Below are 20,874 nucleotides of genomic sequence, written 5' to 3' on the forward strand. Positions count from 1 at the left end.
CCAGCACGCCCTATTTATATCCGTGCTAAGGTTTAAGTCGCTTGCTCTAGTGGTTTTGGTGGATTTGGATTTTTGAGGTGGAGCATGTCCATTAATTCCGGGTTGGACATGGCCTTGTATGTCAGGCACATGTCACCTCTGAGCAGACGGTATGCGACTGAATAGAGCTGGAGTTTCTTCAATCTGGCAGCATATGACAGATTTTGGAGTCCCTTTATCCTTTTGGTGAGGAACTTTTGGGGTCTCTCCAATTGCTGCAGATGTCGGGTGAGATACATCCCGAATGGGGCATTGTACTCGATCATTGGTCTGATAAGTGAAGAGTACAGGGGAACAATAACCTCACTAGATCTGGATGTGAATCCCTTCATGATCAGGTGGGCAATGTAGAAGGTCTTTCTAACCACTTTAGCAATATGAGTGTCAAAAGAAAGGCCACTGTCAACCTGGGTCCCCAGGTCCCTGATAACCTCTTCTGTGCTTAGTGGATTGCCACCTATATGGTAGCTTGGGGTTACCTTGTTTTTCCCGAAGGGTATGACTATACATTTTTGGCGTTTAACTTCAGGCCATGGCTCTGGCACCAGCTATCTGTTTCCGTGAGTCCCTTCTGAAGGATATCCGTGTCTGATGCACTTTCCACTATGGCCCAGTTTGCAGTCGCCTGCAAACTTTGTCAGCCAAAGTCCTCCTATGTTGGCCCGCACTTCTGAGAAGTAGATGCCAAACAATAGGGGCCAAGGACCGAGCCCTGTGGGACACCACTTGTGACCGGCTTGGAGTCTGACACAGCGCCAGCAACTCTAACCCTGTGGGTTCTGTCCTTAAGCCAGTTTGCAACCCATCTTGTGACATATGGGTTTACATTTAAGCTGGTAAGTTTTTCTACAATACCCAAGTGGGGTATTGTGTCGAAAGCCTTTGCAAGGTCAAGGTAGGCTGTATGGACTGCCTTTCCTCATCAATGGCCTTGGTGACTGTTTCAAGAAGTCGACCAAGTTCAAAAGGCATGATCTTCCCTTGACAAAGCCAAACTGGGTCGGGTCCAATGTCTGCAAGTCCCCTATATCTTTGTTTATGAGCTCCATTATGATCCTCTCCATAGCTTTGCAGACTAGACTTGTTAAGCTTATGGGCGGTAATTACCAGGGTCTGTAGAGGCGCCTTTGTGGAGTGGGACCACAGTTGCCGACGCCACTCCTTGGGCATGTATCCTGTGGTAAGGCTGAGATTAAACAGCTGCCTTATGTGCGGGTTTAATTCCTCATTTAGCTCATGTAGCACACAGCCGGGGACACCATCCGGTCCCATTGATGCTGTGTTTTTAGCTTTAGAGAGAGCAGCTTTCACCTGCGCATTTGAGATGTCCGGGAGGCTACACTCGGCTGGGATAGTTATCTCTCCTTTAGGGGAGAGGGGTGAAGTTTGCACTGAACCTGTCTGCCAGTATGTTGGCAATGTCTGTGGGTTCAGTGATTTTTGTATCATTTTGGACTAATTCTGAGCATATCTGGGAGTTTCCACCCAGGTTCCTAACATAGCTGAAAAAGGCCTTATGATTGTCCTTTGAATCCATGGCAATTTTCTCTCAAAATTGGCCTTAGTTGATTTTATGAGTGCTCGTATTTTTTACTAATAATGATCAGGGGTGACTTCCCTTTTATGGATTTTGTTCTATCATGTAATAGCTTTCTCCTCTTATTGTAAAGTTTGTTAATGGCTGGGGTCCACCAGACTGGACATTTGCCCTTTGTGGAAAGAGTCTTGGTTTTATTTGGGATTGCCTGATCCATGCAGTCCTGGAGGTGTTCATAGAAGGCATTTGTAAGGGCTTCCGCAGCTTGGGTTGTGGTTTCCACTGGCTCAGGGGCCTTGAAGGATACCACACCAGTCTTTAGTGTGAAGTTTGCTTTAGAGAAGTTCTTCACTATGGTCTTTTTTGTTTGGGGTGGGGGCGGGATGTGGATTTCCAGTGAGATTAGTTTATGATCAGATCTCACCAATGAGGGATATACTTCCGGTGTGGAGCATTTTGTCCCCATGTTTGTGACAATGAGATCTAGTATATTTTCTCCTCTCGTGGGAACAGTGACTAGCTGTTCCATGGCATTTGAATTTATGAACTCCAGGAACCGTTGGGCTAGAAAGTTAGGGCTTGAGTAATGTTCCCAGTCTATATTCGGGTAGTTGAAGTCACCCAATATGATGGTGTTTGGAGATACATTTATACCCTCCAGTGTCTTCAGGAAGGCTCTGTGGGGTTCCTGAGTTTGAGAGGGTGGCCTGTAGCATGCTACAATTTGTAGAGCAGTTTTGCCTATGGTTAGTTGCACCTGGATGGTTTCCGAGCTTGCGTTGCCACCAACCTGGAGGTGTGGGTATCCTTTATGAATATGGATACATACACCCCCTCCTTTTGTGGTGTGGTCCGGGTTTTGGGGCCGGAACGCATGATATGAGGTAAAACCTAATAGTGCCGGGGTGCTCACAGGAGCCTTGAACCAGGTTACAGTTACAGCACAGACATCGATGTTCTCCATACTGAGAAGGGCCTCGAAGCAGCATTTTGAGATTTAGACTTCTGGCATTGAGCAGCATTACCCTCAGTTTCTTCCCATTTTGTTTTCTAGGTTGGTAGGTTTAGAATTTGAGCCTTGCCTAAAAAGGCACTATGGGGGTGGCAAGAGCCTTAGCCAATATCCGGAATCCCAGGGGTGACAGGTGCAAGCCGTCCCTTGTGAAGCAGCGTGGCTTGTCAAGCATGTCATCCCAGGCAGACAGACACTGGATCCCCTTTGAATGACACCAGACATTAAACCAATTGTTAAAGCTGATCATCTTGTCTCTATATTGTGGCATCATTCTTGGTGAAGGAAGGATACTGCTCAGGGTTAGGGTCATACCTGCCTGGGCTACATAATCAGAGAGCTCCTCTATGTCTCTTTTCATGTAGTCCAGGGAGGTACGCCTCAGGTCGTTCACACCAGCATGGACAATGACTGTGTCATATTTGTACTTGCCGTGGAGTGACCCGAGTGCTTGTGTTATGTGGCGGATTCTAGCGCCCGATAGGCAGCTTACTGTGACCCTCTCCTTGTTCAGCCTGGTGAGTGGGACGTCAGTGTGTCTGACTATGGAGTCACCTATGACAAGTATGTTTGGTGTTGTATTTGGCCTTAAGGGCTGTGACTGCTTTGCTTGTGGGGTGTCTTGAGGTAGCAGTTGTTTGGGTGTCTGCTTTGGAGGCCTCTGCTGTTTAGGTAAATTTTTACTCAGAGCCTCCAAGTATGTCTTTGTGTGTTTATGTGTTTGATTCAGTGGAGTGGTAGCATTATGTGAGGCTGGTTTTGTGGTGTGTGTAGTTGCCTTCTCCTCCTGTCTGGTCTTGCCAGTCCTGAGTTGAGAGAGCTCAGCCTCCAGTTTGGCTAAATAGCTGCATCTCTCGCAAGTATTTGTGTTATGTGGGAGGAGGAGAGGGTTGTCTGTGTACATGAGGCAGTTATAACATTGCCTCAAGATTCCCAGATTCACCAGCTGGACCGGAGAGAAGATTGACAACTGACCTTTGGACATGCTAGAATAATATTGGGAATTCCTTAATTGAAAACAAGGGCCAGTGGGGAGTGAGGGTGTAGTGCTTTTAATTTTTAGTGCTGACTTATATAATTGCTTTAGTGAGCAAGTGCCAGGTAACTTGAGTGCAATGTGTTACAAGTAACTAAATGCAAAACGACAAACAGTAACTTTCTTTCAAGTGAAACAAGGAAATAAGTACAGTAAGCAATGCAGATATCACTAGTGATCCACAGAAGCTGAGAAGTTGTATTAGGTGGAATTAGCTTCCAGGAAATAACAAGCAAACAAACAACAAGCATATAAACAAAGCTAGATTCAGCAGGCCTGGATCTAGTCTATGCTAGAGCAAACAAGGTGAACCAATTTCAGTAAGATACAGTTCAAATATTCAGGCACTATAAACCTTTAACCAGAAATTCCCAGCTCAGAAGGGCAGAGTCCAGCCTCTTCTCCCACAAGAGTGCAGACCACTTAACCTTCTTAATGTAAAATAACTGGCCTGAAGCCCAAGTGCCTAAACCAGAACTAATACACTTGGACACTGGGCTCTCAATCAGCAGTTCCCAACTTAGAAGGATGAAAGCTACCTGTCCTGCCACCACAGTGCTTGCCACAAACCTTCCTAATGTAAAACAACTGGTCTGAAGCCCAAGTGCTTAATCCAAAAGACTTGAATGATAGCTACACTTTAATCAAGTTACAACCAAGCAGTAATAAATACCATTGAATACTTTAGAGAATGTCTGGATTAGTGCTCAAGTTACACAAACAAAGCTAGATCCAGCAGGCCCGAATCCAGTCTATGCCACAGCAAACAAGGCGCACCAACTTCAGTAAGAAACAGTTCAGATATGCATGCACTATAAGCCTTTAACCAGAAATTCCCAGCTCAGAAGGGCAGAGTCCAGCCTCTCCTCCCACAAGAGTGCAGACCACGAACCCTCTTAATGTAAAATAACTGGCTTGAAAGCCCAAGTGCTTAAACCAGAATTAATACACTTTTAGAATAACAGACACTGAGCCCTCAATCAGCAGTTCTCAACCAAGAAGGATGTAAGCTACCTGTTCTGCCACAACAGTGCAGACCACAAACCCTCTCAGTGCAAAACAACTAACTGGTCGAAGCCCAAGTGTTTAAACCAAAAGGCTTAGAATGAGTTACACCAAGCAGTAATAAATACAATTGAGTATTTTAAGATGATGCAAAAGTAAAAAGAAGTAGGTAAAAACACAAGTACAGTAAAAGCAGATGAAAATTTTTTTTTTTTTTTCTGAACAAGTGCTGAGATCAAAGAAACAGATTTGAGTGCTGAAACTAGAAAACTGGCTAGTTATAAGAAAAAAAAACAAGCTAGAAGGCTTCCCTCAAACACAGAAGGGCTTGGGGGCTCAGAAGCCTACAAATAGTCTGTACCACTTAACAAGAAAGGCAGGAAATAAGCTTAATTTTTTTTTTTCTATTTCCCAGATGCTCTCTTTGTACACAGTAGGAGTTCCTGAAATCAGAATATGATCTCACTGCACTCAGTTGAGTGAGCAAATGAGATGGGCCCAGAGGCAGGCTGAAGGGCGGGCAGTTTCAATGCCACTAAGATTAACACCAAAACAAAAACAGGGTGGGTGGGAATAACTGAAGAGCAGAATAACTTCAGTTAAAAATTCCTTCAACACTCAAATTAAATACTGTATTTTTAAAAAAAAAAAGAGCAGATAAAGGTACTTAAATTCTCTTATACGTCCAGTTGAATATAACCAAGTTCCTAGCTGGCCAAGCTGAAGTTTTAAAGCAGGAATTATTTCACATGCACCAGTTTAAATATGCAAGGACAGGAAATCAAAGAATGTGGCTACCCCCACACCTGTAATTACTAGCAAATAACAAAATTCAGCCAACACTAGCTTCAGTTCAAGTTACTGAAGAGCAGAATAACTTCAGTTAAAAATTCCTTCAACACTCAAATTAAATACTGTATTTTTTTAAAAAAAAGAGCAGATAAAGGTACTTAAATTCTCTTATACGTCCAGTTGAATATAACCAAGTTCTTAGCTTTGCAAAACAAATAGGTTTGCAGGATAACAAGGTCCTGTTCATGTTTCATGGACAGCTTCTAGAATACCTTCTTTTTCTTGTAGCTACCTTGAAAATGGCCTTCTAAACCAAGAGGTTATGAATCCAATTTCCTTCATAGGCAGTGATCTTGATTTATCTTCTCAGTTGCTATGGAGAGTCTGTCTCAATTTTGCATGCCTGCTCTGTAGTGCTCAGATACTCTGCAGTTCCTATCCCTGATGCACTCTTTAGTGAATGCAGCCCAAACCGATGTAATGCCGCCAACAGTTGGTTCCCAGGTTCAGCAGTCAGTATGCCACAGTATAGATTCAAATGCTGCAGGCGCATTAAATGCGAAAGTGCAAATATAAATTTATATTCATTTCCCCCAAAAAATATGCAGTAAAAGTTTGCATGAAGTACATCTATCATGCTATAATAAAAGGCAACTTAGTTTTATGAAAGTACCAAATCCAGATAATTTCTAGGCACTAATCGATGCTGAGTTTGTTGGCAGTACATCCGCTCCATCCAGTAGACCGACATAATGAGGTAATGCGAAAGCATCTCTCAAATTAGACATCATGCTGGCTGAAATAAAATCATGATTAGGAATACAATCATGATTAGGATTGTTAAACACCTCATAAATAGTCTCTCTGCTATGGGCATTTTTACATAACCTCCTTGGACTCTATTTCTTTCAGATAGCTCATTAGTCTGGATTGGAAATGGTCCATGTCAGTGCTGTATAAATATCTATGGTTGCACCTTTCAAGTCTTAATTGTGGTAGGTTGTTAATACAGTTGCTTCATCACTCACAGTAGCTTCCTTTTTTTCATCTGGTTTCTCAATTTCTGTTATATTTTTCTCTCTCTAGGCTTCAGTTTAGACAGCTTCAGTGTTTTAGTTCTGCCATGATATTTCTTTTTTGTTACATATTCTGCTGGGCTGACTGAACTTTTGCAATGGTTTTTGAAGTAGAACTGGAGGAGATCAGTTTGTCTTCACTTTCCTTGCCATCCATTACAGTAATGAGGACTTCCAGGATTGATGCACACTGATCAACAGGTTGATGTTAGTTCTCCTAATGTGAAAAAAGAAACTGAGAAAAAAGGGCAAACGAAACTGTCATTTTGGGTAAAATCCAGTCACTAGATAATTACACTGCCTATATACTAGCAAAGGAGAAATTTTAAGAACCTGAGAGAGAATGAACCAGAAATGGAGAAGAAAGAACTCTGGCTATGAAGAATCCTGCAGCTGCTCAGAAAAAAAAATCAGTTCAAGTTTCAGCTTTGGTGCAGGAGATGGCTTCCAGTAATTTAGAGGGAAAAATGAGTAGAGTTTACTCAGAGGTGTTTAAAATAAATGAAACACTGCAGAAATATATCAACTCAAATAAAAGGCTATAAAAAATAAGTGTTAAATGGCTATTCAGATAAAATGATAAAACTGCAAAAATCAGAGGTTGAAATGAAGAAAAGGCTTGGCAAAGCATGAGATTTCTGAAGAATTGTTTCAAAAAGTAACAGAGTTAGAAAACAGTCTGCCTAGAGAAAACCTATTATTTTCTGCTGTAATAGAGAAACTAGAAGGAACAGATTTGTATTAATTTTATGAAAGTCAAATTAGCAATTGAACTGCTGTTCCACAGCAGGATTGGTTAATTGAAAGGGCACATAGTGTATATGCACCAAACCTGACCATAAGAAAGCAGCCAAGGCCTACATTAGTAAAGATGCAATCATATCAGCAGAAAGAGTTGATCATGACAAAGCTGTGGCATAAAAGAAATGTTTTAAGATTTGGAGACAGCAGAGGGTTTGTGGAAAATGATTATTCACTGTACAGAAGACTGATGAGAAGCAAGATTATCCTCGCAATCAAGGATGTTGAGAGGGAGGTGTGAGATTCAAGTTGCTGTATGAGAATATTTTTTTCTTGGAGGATCAGACATTTCCTGAAGCAGAACAGGTTAATGAGGAAATAAAAAATCAAAATGTCCAACAAAGGAATGAGCCAGCAAGCAGAAGGGGACTGTGGTTCTCTTCAGACAACAAACCCCACAGAGACACTTTGCCTGTGAAACATTTTCTGTTTCAAAGGAAATATTTGAAAGACAGAAAAAAATGCACACAAGCTGACTGGTGGAGTTAGGAGTACATTGGATATTGAACAAAAGACTGGTGTTGGGAGACTGAGATGAACGGGAAGATGACCAACAACACTGAAATTAGTGAATAAATGGGAGACTATAAAGCATAAATCCCAATGGATATAGGAATAGACATGTAAACTATGCCTTTGTAAGAAAATGTGAAATTGAAAAATTGGAATTTTGATGAACATGTTAAACTTGTGGGTGCATTATAAAACATACAATGCACTCAGTCATTAATGTTTAGAAAGACATTGAAGGGAATGAAGTACATGGAGCAAAACAAGTTTTTGTTAACATGCATATAAATATTTAATTACATAAATTATATGGTATATTTTAAAGCAGTTTTGCATAGTATGCGGTCAGGCATATTTTAAATGTGAGATAGGGGAGTCTTAGTGCCTAATATATATGCTAAAGATGTTAATGCAAGCAGATGTTTTAGTTGCAAGATGTACAGGTTTTATTCTGTTGCTGGATATAAGCAAGTGATGTGATCTTGGGCTGCAGGGGTGGGGTTTAAAAATGTGTTGATACATGTGGAATTAATGTAATAATTTCTCCCATTTTTACAAGGGTGACTGTCTAATGCCCTTGATTTAAGCTGTAGACATTTTTTAAGCAAAAAAGGCTTAAATTAAAATTATAAAGTCCCAAGTCCTCTGGCCTGCAAGGTGGACACCGTTTTTCTTAGAAGGGGATGTTTCTCTGTGCCTTCCCTCCCCTTCCTCTCATACCAAGAATCCTGCTCAAGATAGAGCGAGACTCCTCCAAAATCTTGTTGTTAACTCCCTTTTGGCCCAGACAGCACTGGTTCCCTCCTCTTGGTCATCTAGCCAAGGGGAGTCACCTCGAGTTACCTCACAGGGTGGATCTACTCACACAAGACAAGGGGTTTCTCATCCATCCTCCCTTGTCCATTCTTTACCTGACATTGTGAGTGATAGGGTTTTGATGCCTTTTTCTGAGGACGTGCTTTGGGTTCTGCAAGAAGCCAAGAAACCCGGAAGAGTTCATCTGTCTGGTGCCTTGCTCCAAACCAGGATCCTCTTTCTTTGGAGATTCCTCTGGTTCTCTCTTGTGTGAATTGCTCCATGCTGGGTTGGCATATTCTTCGGTTAAAGCTCACCTTACAGCTGTTTCTACTTGTCTGCCTTTGTCTTCCCCTTTGGCTTCTAGGTTTGAGGTCAAACAATTTCTTAAAGACATCCTTTTTATTAGGCTTCTCAGGGTATCTATTTCTCATTCCTAGGACCTTAATTTTGTTCTTGAAAAATTGACTTGGGCTCCTTTTGAGCCTGGGGCTTCAGCTTCTTTGCAGCATTGTACTTGAAAGACTGTTCTTCTGTTGGCCCTTACTTCAGTTAAGAGGATGTCTGAGCTTCATGCCCTTATGGCCTTTTATTTAGTTTTTCATGGGGACAAGGTGTCTCTTCGTCCTAATCTTTCTTTTTATGCCCAGGATTGTCTCTTAGTCATTCTTTCAATTTGTCCATCTTTTTTTCCTTCTCCACACTCTGCTAGTGAGAAGTTTCTTCACACCTTGGATTTGCATAGACAAGTTTCTTCACACCTTGGATTTGCATAGACAGCTTAGGTATTAGTTGGACAAGACTAAGTCCATTTGCAAGTCTGAACAACTCTTTATTTCTTTTCATCCTAGATCTCTAGGTTTGGCTGTTTCTAAGCAGACCATTTTTCATTGGTCTTTAAGGCCATTTCTCTTTGTTATTCCTTTCATGGGGAAAGCCTTTCTACTTCTGTAAAGGCTCATTCTGCCAGGGCTGTGGCTTCCTCTGGTGCTTTTTTCAGAGACTTGGATACTAATTCTATCCTGGAGGCTATTACATGGTCCTCTGTCCATATATTCACTAAACATTACAAATTGAATGTTGTCTCCAGGGCAAGGGCTGGCTTTGCCAGAGCTGTCCTGCATGGTTTTCTGGAATGTTTGCCAGGGTCTTCCTCTGTTTTCCTCTTGAGCTCTTGTCTCCCTTTAGTGAAGAATACTGCAATAGTAATATGGAAGGACATAGTACAGTTGTGTAAAATATTACCGTAATAGTAGATATTCTTCACTTCACTGTTCACTCCCTCCTCCCCATTCTTTCTGCTGCTTCTTTTTCCTCCTGGATGCACATGCTCCTCCTTTTCTCCCTGGGCTGTTCCTACTGGTGCTCTTCAGTTCTGAGGTAGGTACGTCCATACTTTACCCTTTATGCCCTATGCTGTAAGCAGGGAGCGTATGTGTGGACATAGTGTCCTTGAAAAACGAAGGCTTTGGTTTACTGGCCAGGTGTTGGGTACCCTTGGCAGGGGATCCCATTAATGAAGAATACTGCAACAGTGAAGAGAAGGACATCTACTGTTACTGTAAGGTTTTACACAACTGTACTTTCATCAGGCTCTCACAGCCTAACCTTGTGCATTAATTCATCCATATATTTTAAGTAAGTTCTTGTGAAAACCAGTAACAAATGTTTCAGAAATTCATTCTAGGCTCACAGTTCTGCTTAAGCAGGTCTTTGTCAGTTAAGTCTGTCTGTAACTTGGTAATACGATTAAACACGTTAAATATCATTACATCTTCTGCAGGCAGGTAAAGGGAATTTACAGTATGCACTGTTTTACTACTTGAAGTAGTGCTAGAAGCTATAATGCAGAATTAAAGATTTGCTGAGTGGCATGGTGGATACAACAGCTGATGACTGAGCTGTTCTCAAAATAAGATGGTGAAACTGTGAAGGCGCTAGAAAAAGAATTACCTGTAGTTAAAAGTAAACAGTCTTTTGTCTGGATAATACTTCAGTTTGCTGAGTTGTGGCTTTTTTTCTGTATTGCTTTTCTAAAACCACTGCCCATTTTAACTTTAATCCCAGTTTACTTCATTTTTATATCCAAAACGTTGTTTGCTTTTTTCAGTTAACTTAAGTAATTTGATCTTTCTTTGTCATCAATCCACAAGATATGCTGACTTGTTTGACAGATTTCTGTTGGTAGTCTAGAAGTAATATTTTGATCTTTGCTGCAGGTTTTTTTCCATTTCTCTCTGTTCTAAATGTAAAGCAGGCATGGAGAAGGATCATGTTCCATCTTAATGTCATTAAAATAGTAAATGGACCGAAAACTCAGTAAAGAATTAACAGTAAAGTAGATGGCATGATCCCGCTTGGTGCCACTTGACATTATTGTTTGGTTCAGTTTCACTTTGCAGCACTGCCGGCCAACGGACCAGAAATAACCAGGAAGCAAGTATTGCAACAACTGACGAGCATGATAGCATTACATGATGTCCTGCATGCATGCTAAGACTTATGGGATACTTGAAGCTACACTGCACTTATCATTACAGGTTGTTACTCCTTGCTTGAAAACTGAAGCCAAATCTTAAATGACAGAAATGTAAAAGAGAATTCTGTTGAAATGTGCACAGAGACCACTCACTGCTACATTTTTATGAAACTGTATTGTGTACTTTTCAGATATAAAAAATGCAATATATTTATTTTTTTCTGTCTACCTTCTAACAAGCCCTCCCCCAAGATTAGAGGCCTTGTAGTCACTAGCAGCAGAGTCATGAGTTGCAATTTCACGCTGCAAGCATTTTGCCATGTAGAGCAGGGTCCCCCAGTTGCTAATGGGTCTGGATGTTAAGGCATTTCTGGGAACCAGCTTTGTTTTTCAGAAGAGCCCGTGCCAAGACAGGTCATTTGTTTGATTCCTGTTCTCCTGAAGTAAAGGATGAGCAGACAGTGATGCTTTGTCTGGTCTTTCCCTAAAGATTTTCACCACTCAGATAAAGTCCAACTTTTGCTTTTACACATACATGTGCCTGTAATTTTCCCATACTGTCCCAGCTTATTGGAGTAGATTGTTCCCTTATTAATCCTTGTTTGCTTAAATGAAACTGCAAGCAGAGATGCAACATCAGGCCAAGTGCTGCTGTCTGATTTAATTGTTATCAAGTACTAGGTCTCTACTCTATTACAGCCTTTGAATTTCTCTTTTTTTTCAACAGGATGTGAAGGCTGTTGTAACACATTCGATAGGAAGTGCTATCCATTCTATTGGTGGAGTGCAGGTTCTCTTCCCACTGTTTGCTCAGTTGGACTACAAGCAACATTCATCTGATCACATTGACACTACAGTTTGGTAAGCTGATGTATCCATGTTAGTCTGTGCACGTTTTGTATTATCTGTATTTTATATACAAATCTGAATTCAAATCTTTTGCTTTTAGAGTAGTAATTCAGAAAGAAATGCAAGTAAATATTGCCTTTTCTGTTGAGTCTTTCAACAAGTGTGTACCCAGTAGTGGTCTTCCTTTTCGTCTTTTAGTGTCTGCTTTGTTCTTCCTCTTTCCAGTTCCCTTTTTGGTCATGGTTTTTTTTTCACAATCTTCCCTTCTCCCTGCATCACATACCCAATTTTTATCATTCTCCTGCCTTTAGTTGCTTTTACTGACTGCTAGATATAATTCAAACTATTCTCTGTCCAGCATCTAATTCTTTTTAAAGACCTTGGTGTTTTGTCCTCGTCAGGAATCTGCTGCTTGGGTCTGGCAGGCTTTAATAGTTTGGTATCTTGGTTCTTGGTGTATGTTGTGTGTAAACTACTAGAATCTTGCTATCTACAGTACTTGAGTCCACAGTGGAACATATTGCTATGAAATAGGGTTGTAGTTATTGTGTGCAAATGTCCCCTTGTCTTTTCCTTTGTCAGAGCATAAATATTTACATTAATTTCTAATAGATGCCCTTCAGCTTTTCCTTAAGACTTCACACAGTTTTGGATTCCTCCCTCATCTTAACTCCTCTCACCAAATGTATTTATCTGTTTAACTAGTTTAATCCTTGACCTGCCCTTTTCTTCATTCTAGACATGCTGTCTGAATACCACAAGATTTTTAAGAAACTAAATTAGCTTAACCACTCTTGATTATAACTTAGAAATGATTGATTGCAAATGCCTTACTAATCATTCGGACTACATTCTTCCTGGTCATATACCCTAAACAAGATAAATGGGTGAGGACTCTGACATATCTTCATCATCTTTGTTAAATTGTTAGGTAGAGTAGGGAATGTGGTGATTACACTCCAATATCTGAAAAAAGACAAATCAGTGAAGTGCTTCTATAGCACGAGACTTGATCTTAACAAATGTTAAGTATCCCCTGCTTTAGTTAAGATCAGGTGTCCTGCTAGACAGTTAAAGCTGACTGGCAAATGACAGTGGCAGAATAATAAACATTTTTCTGCATGCTGTCTGTGCCTGTAATATGTCCCTGAGTTTTTGTAATACAAGAGAGTAAGTTACTGCCTTTCTGACAGTGCTGACTAAGTGCTTTATGGCTTTGAAAGCCAGCAAAACACTTAACTTTGTTTTTCTGTAACTAGTAGTACATGGAGTAGATAAAGCTTCATGCAATGCAAAGAATTTTGATTGTCTCTGTGATCATAGGTTCATAGGTGTTTACTAGGCTAATGACCGCAAGGACCATTTTCAGCATAGCCATGCATCCCAAGTCTCTGACAAGTTCTAGTACTCTTGATAAGTGTAAGCAGGGGTTCAGGAGGTGAAACATTTACAAGCAGGGGCCTGGGAGGTGAACCATTTACAGGCTGCCTGTGTTCATTAGAGACATAGGTGCCAAACCGGGGATGAATTTCCTGTTCCCCATCCAGTTGTCCAATTTACACTTGAATTGGGTTAGGGAGGAAGTCTGTTTCACATTGATGGGGAGCCTGGTCCAGAGAAGGGATAGTCTCTGGGATGGGATACATACCTGTCTGTCCAGCAGGTCCTATTTATATCACAGCAATGTTTAAATCTAAGTCTTTAGAATGTGTAATTCTAGTGCTGTTTGTTTTGTGGATACAAAGGAGGTCCAGCAGAGTGGGATCTGACAATTCCTTGTATGCCAGACATAGCTCTCCTCTCAACAACTCATAGGAAACAGAATATGGGGATAGGGTTATGAGGCAGTCTGCATAGGACATGTTACTTGTGCCCTGCATTCTTTTAGTGAGGAGCCTCAGTGGACATTCCGGTTGTTGAATATACCTGGTTAAGTACATACCAAAAGGGGCATTGTACTCTGTGATAGGTCTGATGAATGCCAAATACAGTGGAACATTGACTTTCTTGGAACTCGATGCCATACCTTTGTTTATAAATTGTACAACATAGATTGATTTCCTTACTACTGTAGACACGTGATGGTCAAAGGCTAGATTACTGTCTCTGTGCATCCCCAAGTTCCTGACTACTGGGTCAGCTCTTACGGGTGTGTTGTCAATATGATAGTTACCAGCAGTGGAGGACATCGCAAAGAATACTACTATGCATTTCTTGGCATTTAGTTTTAGTCCTTTGCTCTGGCACCAGTTGTTTGTCTGTCAGCCTTTACTAGAGAACATGTGTGTCATGGGGCGATTCAGTGGTAGCTCCTAATTTGCAATCAGCTGCAAATTTAGGCAGCCAGAGGGCATTGACATTGGTCTTAACTTCAGGGAAGTAAATACCAAAAATAAGCAGTCCCAGGACTGATCCCTGTGGGACGTTGCTTGTGACTGGCCCCTTTGTAGAGGTGGACTCCTCATTTCTAACTTCCTGGGTCCTGTCTGTGAGCCATCTGGCTGTCCACCGGGTTACGTAAGGGTTTGTACCTAACCTCTTAAGTTTGTCAACAATGCCGGAGTGGGGTAAAGTGCCAAATGCCTTGGCCAGGTCAAGGTAGGCAGTGTAAACCATTTTGCCCTCATCCATTGCTTTGGTGACCTTCTCAAAGAAGGCCACCAGGTTGAGTAGGCATGACCTGCCCTTGATGACACCAAACTGGGTTGGGTCCAGTATCGGGAGGTTTTCTGTGTGATTATGATAATTCTTTCCTTAGCTTTGCACATGACACTAGTGAAACGTGTGGGTCTGTAGTTTCCAGAGTCTGTAGATGGGCCCATCTTTGTGCAAAGAGATGGCTGTTGCTATTCTCTATTCATGAGGCACAAAGCCTGTTTGGAGGCTACAGTTAAATAGCAATTTCAGAAGGCCTGATCATGTTCCATGCTCTTTAGAAGGCATCCTGTGATACTGTCTGGACCCACTGATGCAGTGTTCTTGGGCTTAGAAAGAGCATTAAGGACCTGTTCTGTAGTGATAGTAGGGGAAGTTATATTTGATGGGGTTTCCTGAGGGAAAATTGATGGGGAGAAAGCGGTAAAGTTGGAGCTCAATTTGTCAGCCAGTAGGTTTGTTGTATTTATTTATTTATTTATTTCCAGTTTGATTACCGAGAAAGTCCACTTGGTCAGAGTGACCCGTTTTCAGTGGAGGCCTGGGGAGAAAAGCTCTAAGATACATAATACAGATAAGGTACAGAAATACACGGATATCAGTCTTGCATAATATGGAAACATTTACAAGTAAATACCTTGAAAATGTGCATAATAAGCAGAAAAGCATTGAGTGTGGACTTGTTTATATGTTTTCTTTAGTGTGCACACCCAGATATTAGGTGAGAAGATGTTTTATATACATATTTTTTTTTAAGTAACATGAGGATACACTATACATGCACAATTTCAGAAAAGAAATTAGTAATGAAAAGCTATATACAATATTTACAATGTTGAACCATAAGAAATAAGCAGCTAATAGAGAAAGGAGAGCAAAGAAAATACTCGTGGGAGCATAACTGAAGGAGAGTTATTGAGGTTATCGATAGCTACTGATGTTCGTGTTTCACTGTTGCAGTCATTACAATTGGGTTATCCTGCTGGCAGACTACCCGCAGTCAGCCTGAATTCCAAAGTCTAGGTCCGGCGTCAGTTGCTGTTGCCTCTTCCCTGACGTCAGTGCCCCTGGGGTATAAAAGATGCAGCTGATGCCATTTTCTTCAGTCTTTCTTGCCGAGTGGTGCCCAAAGCAAAAGCAGTTCACAAGTGCCGGTCGGCCGACTCCTGAGATTTTCAAATTCGAATTTCAGATCCGAAGTCTTCATTAAAGCTAAGTACCCCATTGGGGAAACTTTTTTTTCTTGCTCCAGACCGATGTCAGAAAAAGTTAATAATTGCATTTCTTGTGGGAAGCAAATACCTCATAAGGATTTTCACTCTTACTGTATTCCTTGCCTAGGCCCTGATCACAACCTAATGGATTCCCACGAGTGTAAATTGGATCCACAAGTATTTACCATGATAACAAGGACCTGGGGATGCCCCGACATAGATCTAGTTGCCTCTCCTCACAACTACCAGCTACAGAAATTCTGCACAAGGACTTTTCACAAGCAAGCATGGAAAGTGGATGCTCTATCTTTCAGCTGGAAACACCTAACAGTATATGCCTTTCCTCCTCTGCCTATCCTCCCCAAGGTACTCCTCAAGGTCAGACAAGAGAGACCAAAAATGATACTGATTGCCCAAGACTGGCCCCGCCAGCACTGGTACCCAATCCTAAAGAGCTTGTCTCAATGCCCAGCTTTGACTTTACCTCAAATTCCTTACTTATTGACCCAACAGGACAGTCATATACTGCACAGCCAACTCAGGACCCTAAACCTGGCAGCATGGCAGAATAATGTAGCCAGTCAAGGCACACCTCTCTCTAAAGCAGTGATGGATGTTATTTTAGAGGCCAGGAGGCCTAGCACCAGAAAATCTTATGCAGAAAAATGGAAAAGATTCTGTGCTTGGACCTGGGCACAAGGTTTTGACACTATTGTTCCAAATATTCCTCAGATTTTGCAATACTTAACTGAGATGCTTGATAAAGGCCTTTCTTTTTCATCAGTTAAAATTCATGCCTCTGCCATTTCAGCTTATTACAATATGGAACCACCTATTTTTTTCTCATCCATTACTAAAGCAGTACCTCAGAGGGGCCAAAAACATAAGAACCCCAAGGAGAGCACCAATACCTGCATGGGACCTCAACTATGTCTTGGAAAAACTCACACTGCCTCCGTTTGAACCAGCCTCTGCAGCTGATATTAAACTCCTATCCTGGAAAACAGCTCTGCTCCTAGCAATAACCTCTGCTAGACGAGTCTCAGAGTTACAGGCACTCATGGCTGTGGAACCTTTTATCATTTTCCATCCTGACAGGGTTTCCCTGCGCACAAACCCTACATTTATGCCTAAGGTAGTGTCCAGTGTGGCCCTTAATCGAACAATTCATTTGCCTAATTTTTATCCAAACCCACAGAATAAGGGTATAGAGAATTCTGCATTCTTTAGACATTCACAGGCAGCTACGCTTCTACTTGGACAGAACCAAAGCTTTCAGAAAGACCAAACAACTTCTAGTGGCATATGCTGCAGGATCACAAGGAAAGCCTATCAAAGCAGACTATATCAAAGTGGATAGGTCACTGCATTCGTTTCTGCTATTCGCAGCATGGCAAATCAGTGCCTAAGGGCATTGGGCCACATTCCACCAGAGCAGCAACCACTTTAGCAGCCTTCATCAGAGGAGTACCAACCAAAGACATTTTAGAGGCTGCAACCTGGAGTTCAGTGCATACTTTTACAAAGCACTGTCATTTACCTCTCTACTCTAAATCCAGGGCAGGATTTGCCACTGCAGTTCTGCAGGGCCTGATAGCCTCTCCTAATCCTACTTAGCACCAGCCTCCCAACCTTAGCTTTGGGATTCAACCCAATTGTAATGACTGCAACAGTGAAACACGATGAACTTAGTACAGTTGTGTACCTGCCATAACTGTAGATATTAGAGTGTATTCACTGTTGCAGTCCAGGTTACCTTCCCACCATCCCCCTTTTCCTTTGCTGGGACTTATCTGTACTTCTCTATTCTATACAACCCATGTGGTGTATTTGCTTATAGATGAAGGAAAAGTTGTTTTTTATGCATGCATGCTTATTGGCATAATTTAGCCTACCATTTTAGGGGCACCTGACATCTAGGGCAAGAAAAACTGAAGAAAATGGCGTCAGCTGCATCTTTTATACCCCTGGTGCACTGACTTCCGGGAAGAGGCAACAGCAACCGATGCCGGACCTAGACTTTGGAATTCAGGCCGACTGCGGGTAGCCTGCCAGCAGGATAACTCAATTGTAATGACTGCAACAGTGAATACACTCGAACATCTACATTTATGGTAGGTACACAACTGTACTTTATTGTATTTATAGTTATTGATAGCTAATTTAGAAGGGAAAGCTTAAAAAATGCTCATGGGAGCATAGCAGAAGGAGAGTTATTGAGGTCTTAGGAACCTGAGGGGGAAAACCCCCAGGAGCATAGCTGAAGGAGAGTTGTTGAGGGCTTAGGAACCAGAGTGGGAAAACCCCCCAGGGGAATGAACTAAGGAAGATTAGGTTGGATGGTGGCAATTGCATTTCCATTTTATGGCCAGGTGTTTGGTAAGCTGAGTTTTGAAGTTTTCTAAGTTTGGGATGGTCTGCACACAATTGTGTATTGCCTTTGAGGTTGTGGACATAGCTAAAGAATGCCTTGTGGTTGTCCATGGCCTGAGAGGCCAATTTTGCCTCACATTTGGCTTTGGTAGACTTCTTTTGTCTGCTGAGTTATTTGTATAGTTTGAGAATGTTTTTATCAAGCTGGGTGCTGCACCTCCTAATTTTTACCATGCTTATTTCATTCTGTTATACAGCCTATTGATGTGATTCCACCAGGGTGGCTTGTTTCTTGAGTTAGTTTTGTACTTCATGGTGGGTACAGCAGCTTCTGTGTAGCTATTAACATGCTTTTAAAGTGTTTCTGTAAACAGTTCTTTCTAGACAGCAGTGTTTACAGGATTTATGTGGGTTGGAAATTTTGCCAGGTTATCAGTTAATAGTAGGAAGTTAGCCTTAGAGTAGTTCCTGAACATTCCAGGATTAGCTGGGGTTCCAGGTATTATTTCTACTTTAAAGGAGACAATTTTGTGGTCTGACTTTACTAGAGAAGACATTACACTAGGCGGTGTGCAGCACTCTTCCTTATTAGTGAAGACCAGATCCAGTGTGGTTGCACCCCTTGTTATTGTATTGACAACCTGGACCAGGGAGTTTGTATTTGCAAAATCCAGGAATATCCTTGCCTGTACTTTTGGTGTCATATAGGATTCCCAGTTATAAGTGGGGTAACTAAAGTTGTCCATGAATATGGTACTGGATTGAATGGTGAGAGTTTCCAGTAAGTTTAAGTACATGGTATGGTTTTCTTGGGTCATAGAACACACATGCCCAAAACTAGGCTTGGATGCTGTACACATTTCCATTTTTCAAACTGGACATTTTATTCATGCATGTAAATGATCATAACTCTGTATGATGTATTCCTAACATGGTTGCTAAGTTTCAATTCTAGAGCTTCGCTCTTGAGGTGAATTTATTGGCATCCATGTCTCGATCATATAATCAGGTTATGACTAGTGACCTGCTCATAATCCACTGCGTTGAAACAGTGACCTAGGTAGGCATACAATAACAGAAAAGAACCATAACAAACATTTTTCATTTTCATGAATTATACATGCTTAATTAATAATCATCATTCACTGCAGCATTACATAAAGTGCTCAGTTCTGCCTTCTCCTAATCCTCATTCCTTCTGGACATTATTCTGCATGCATTCTTCACATACAATTCATTTATTTCTGTGTAGTTTGCTCCTTCCCTTTTCCTAAAGATCCCATCTCAGTTTCTTTCTTACATCTGCAGAGAAGATAATGCAAATCGAATTGTGTTAAACTTTGCAGGAACAAAGCTAGAGATTGTGAGACTAGCCTTAAAACGCCATAATGTAAGGAAGTACTGATCTGTTTTTATTCATGTCATTGCAAATGATCTCATCAGCAAGGACTTTGTTAGTAGGGATCTTACAGCCCTATTAGAGAGTATAGCTTATGCTGGTGTTAGGACATATTTTTTTTTACAAATTGCATATAGAAAGGAGAGTCAGGTCACCATGAATGAAAAGATTTTTTGGATAAGTACCTACTTGAAAGAAATCCCGTTTTAAAAAAAAATGGAAATGTGTAGAGCATCCAAGCCTAATTTTGGGCCCACTTGTTGAGAAGGTATGGTGTGCATTTGTCAAGGTTAGGGAAGAGAATCTCTGCAACAGATATTTTGCACTATTTGGCAAACACAAGACAGGATTTTTGCCAGGTCGAAAATTTAACAGTTCACAGATAACATTTGATGCATTTCTTATGGTGATTAATGTTAGGAGCATGTATAAAGTTTTATTAGTGGAAAATTTGCTACTTTCCCACAAGATTGATGTTATAGTTTGTGAAACATGGTTAAAGAACAATGACTGGAAACCAGTTCTGTTGGGGTATAAATGTTTGTACTGTAACAAAAAGTCAGGTTGAGGTGTTATAACAAGGATTAAAAATATTTGAGACCTGTGATTATTACACATTCAGTGATAACACCAATACACTATAGATTGTGTGACTCTGACAATAAACACAACCTTGGAACATACAACAGTTGAAGTGTATCGACCACCAAATTCAAGTGCTGATGACCTAGAGGAATTCATACATTTCTTGCATGAAACACAGGAAGGAAGAATAATAGTGGCTGGGGACTTAAATTTACTGGAGATGGACTGGATAGACTGAAATATTGATTCAACAACATTAGTAAGGAAATTATTCACAACATCTATTCAGGAACAACAATTGCTTCAGACTGTAAAAAAAAAAAAAAAAAACTACCAGGAAATGGACCATACTAGACATTTTGTGTTCCTGAAGAAATTACTTTTACTTCTTGTCAAGTTTTACCACTGTTGATGTGCAGTGATCATGGGGTTATAAAGGTTAATTTGTACCTAAGTTGTTAAGTAATTCTGCCAAACTTAAATCTAAACCCAATGCACAGAAGATTAATTGCAGATTATATAGAAGCAAAGCAGTCACCATGTAAAACTAAGTGTTGTGATGCGTTCAGTGGAAAATCTGCAGAAGGAATGTGTAAAGTTTTGAAAGAGAAATGGAGTGCAAAAAAACAAAAAAATGTTTAACATCTGGATGTAGGCATACAATGTCAAGGAGATATGTTCCCATAACAACAAGATACCTGATTAAGGTGAGAGACA

General features: G+C 41.0%; 1 protein-coding gene across 1 annotated transcript in view; it reads left to right on the forward strand.

The window, feature by feature from the left end:
- The window catches only part of LRBA (LPS responsive beige-like anchor protein), a 4,045,850-nt gene that overhangs the window by 797,546 nt on the left and 3,227,430 nt on the right, over positions 1-20,874 (forward strand). Inside the window, exon 10 of the mRNA XM_044063433.1 lies at positions 11,810-11,943. Within this exon, the coding sequence (XP_043919368.1) occupies positions 11,810-11,943 (134 nt within the window). The remainder of the gene's footprint in view (positions 1-11,809; positions 11,944-20,874) is intronic.

This window comes from Protopterus annectens, chromosome 2.part1 (genome assembly GCF_019279795.1).
Source record: "Protopterus annectens isolate FY-2018-M chromosome 2.part1, PAN1.0, whole genome shotgun sequence".
Lineage (NCBI taxonomy): Eukaryota > Metazoa > Chordata > Ceratodontiformes > Protopteridae > Protopterus > Protopterus annectens.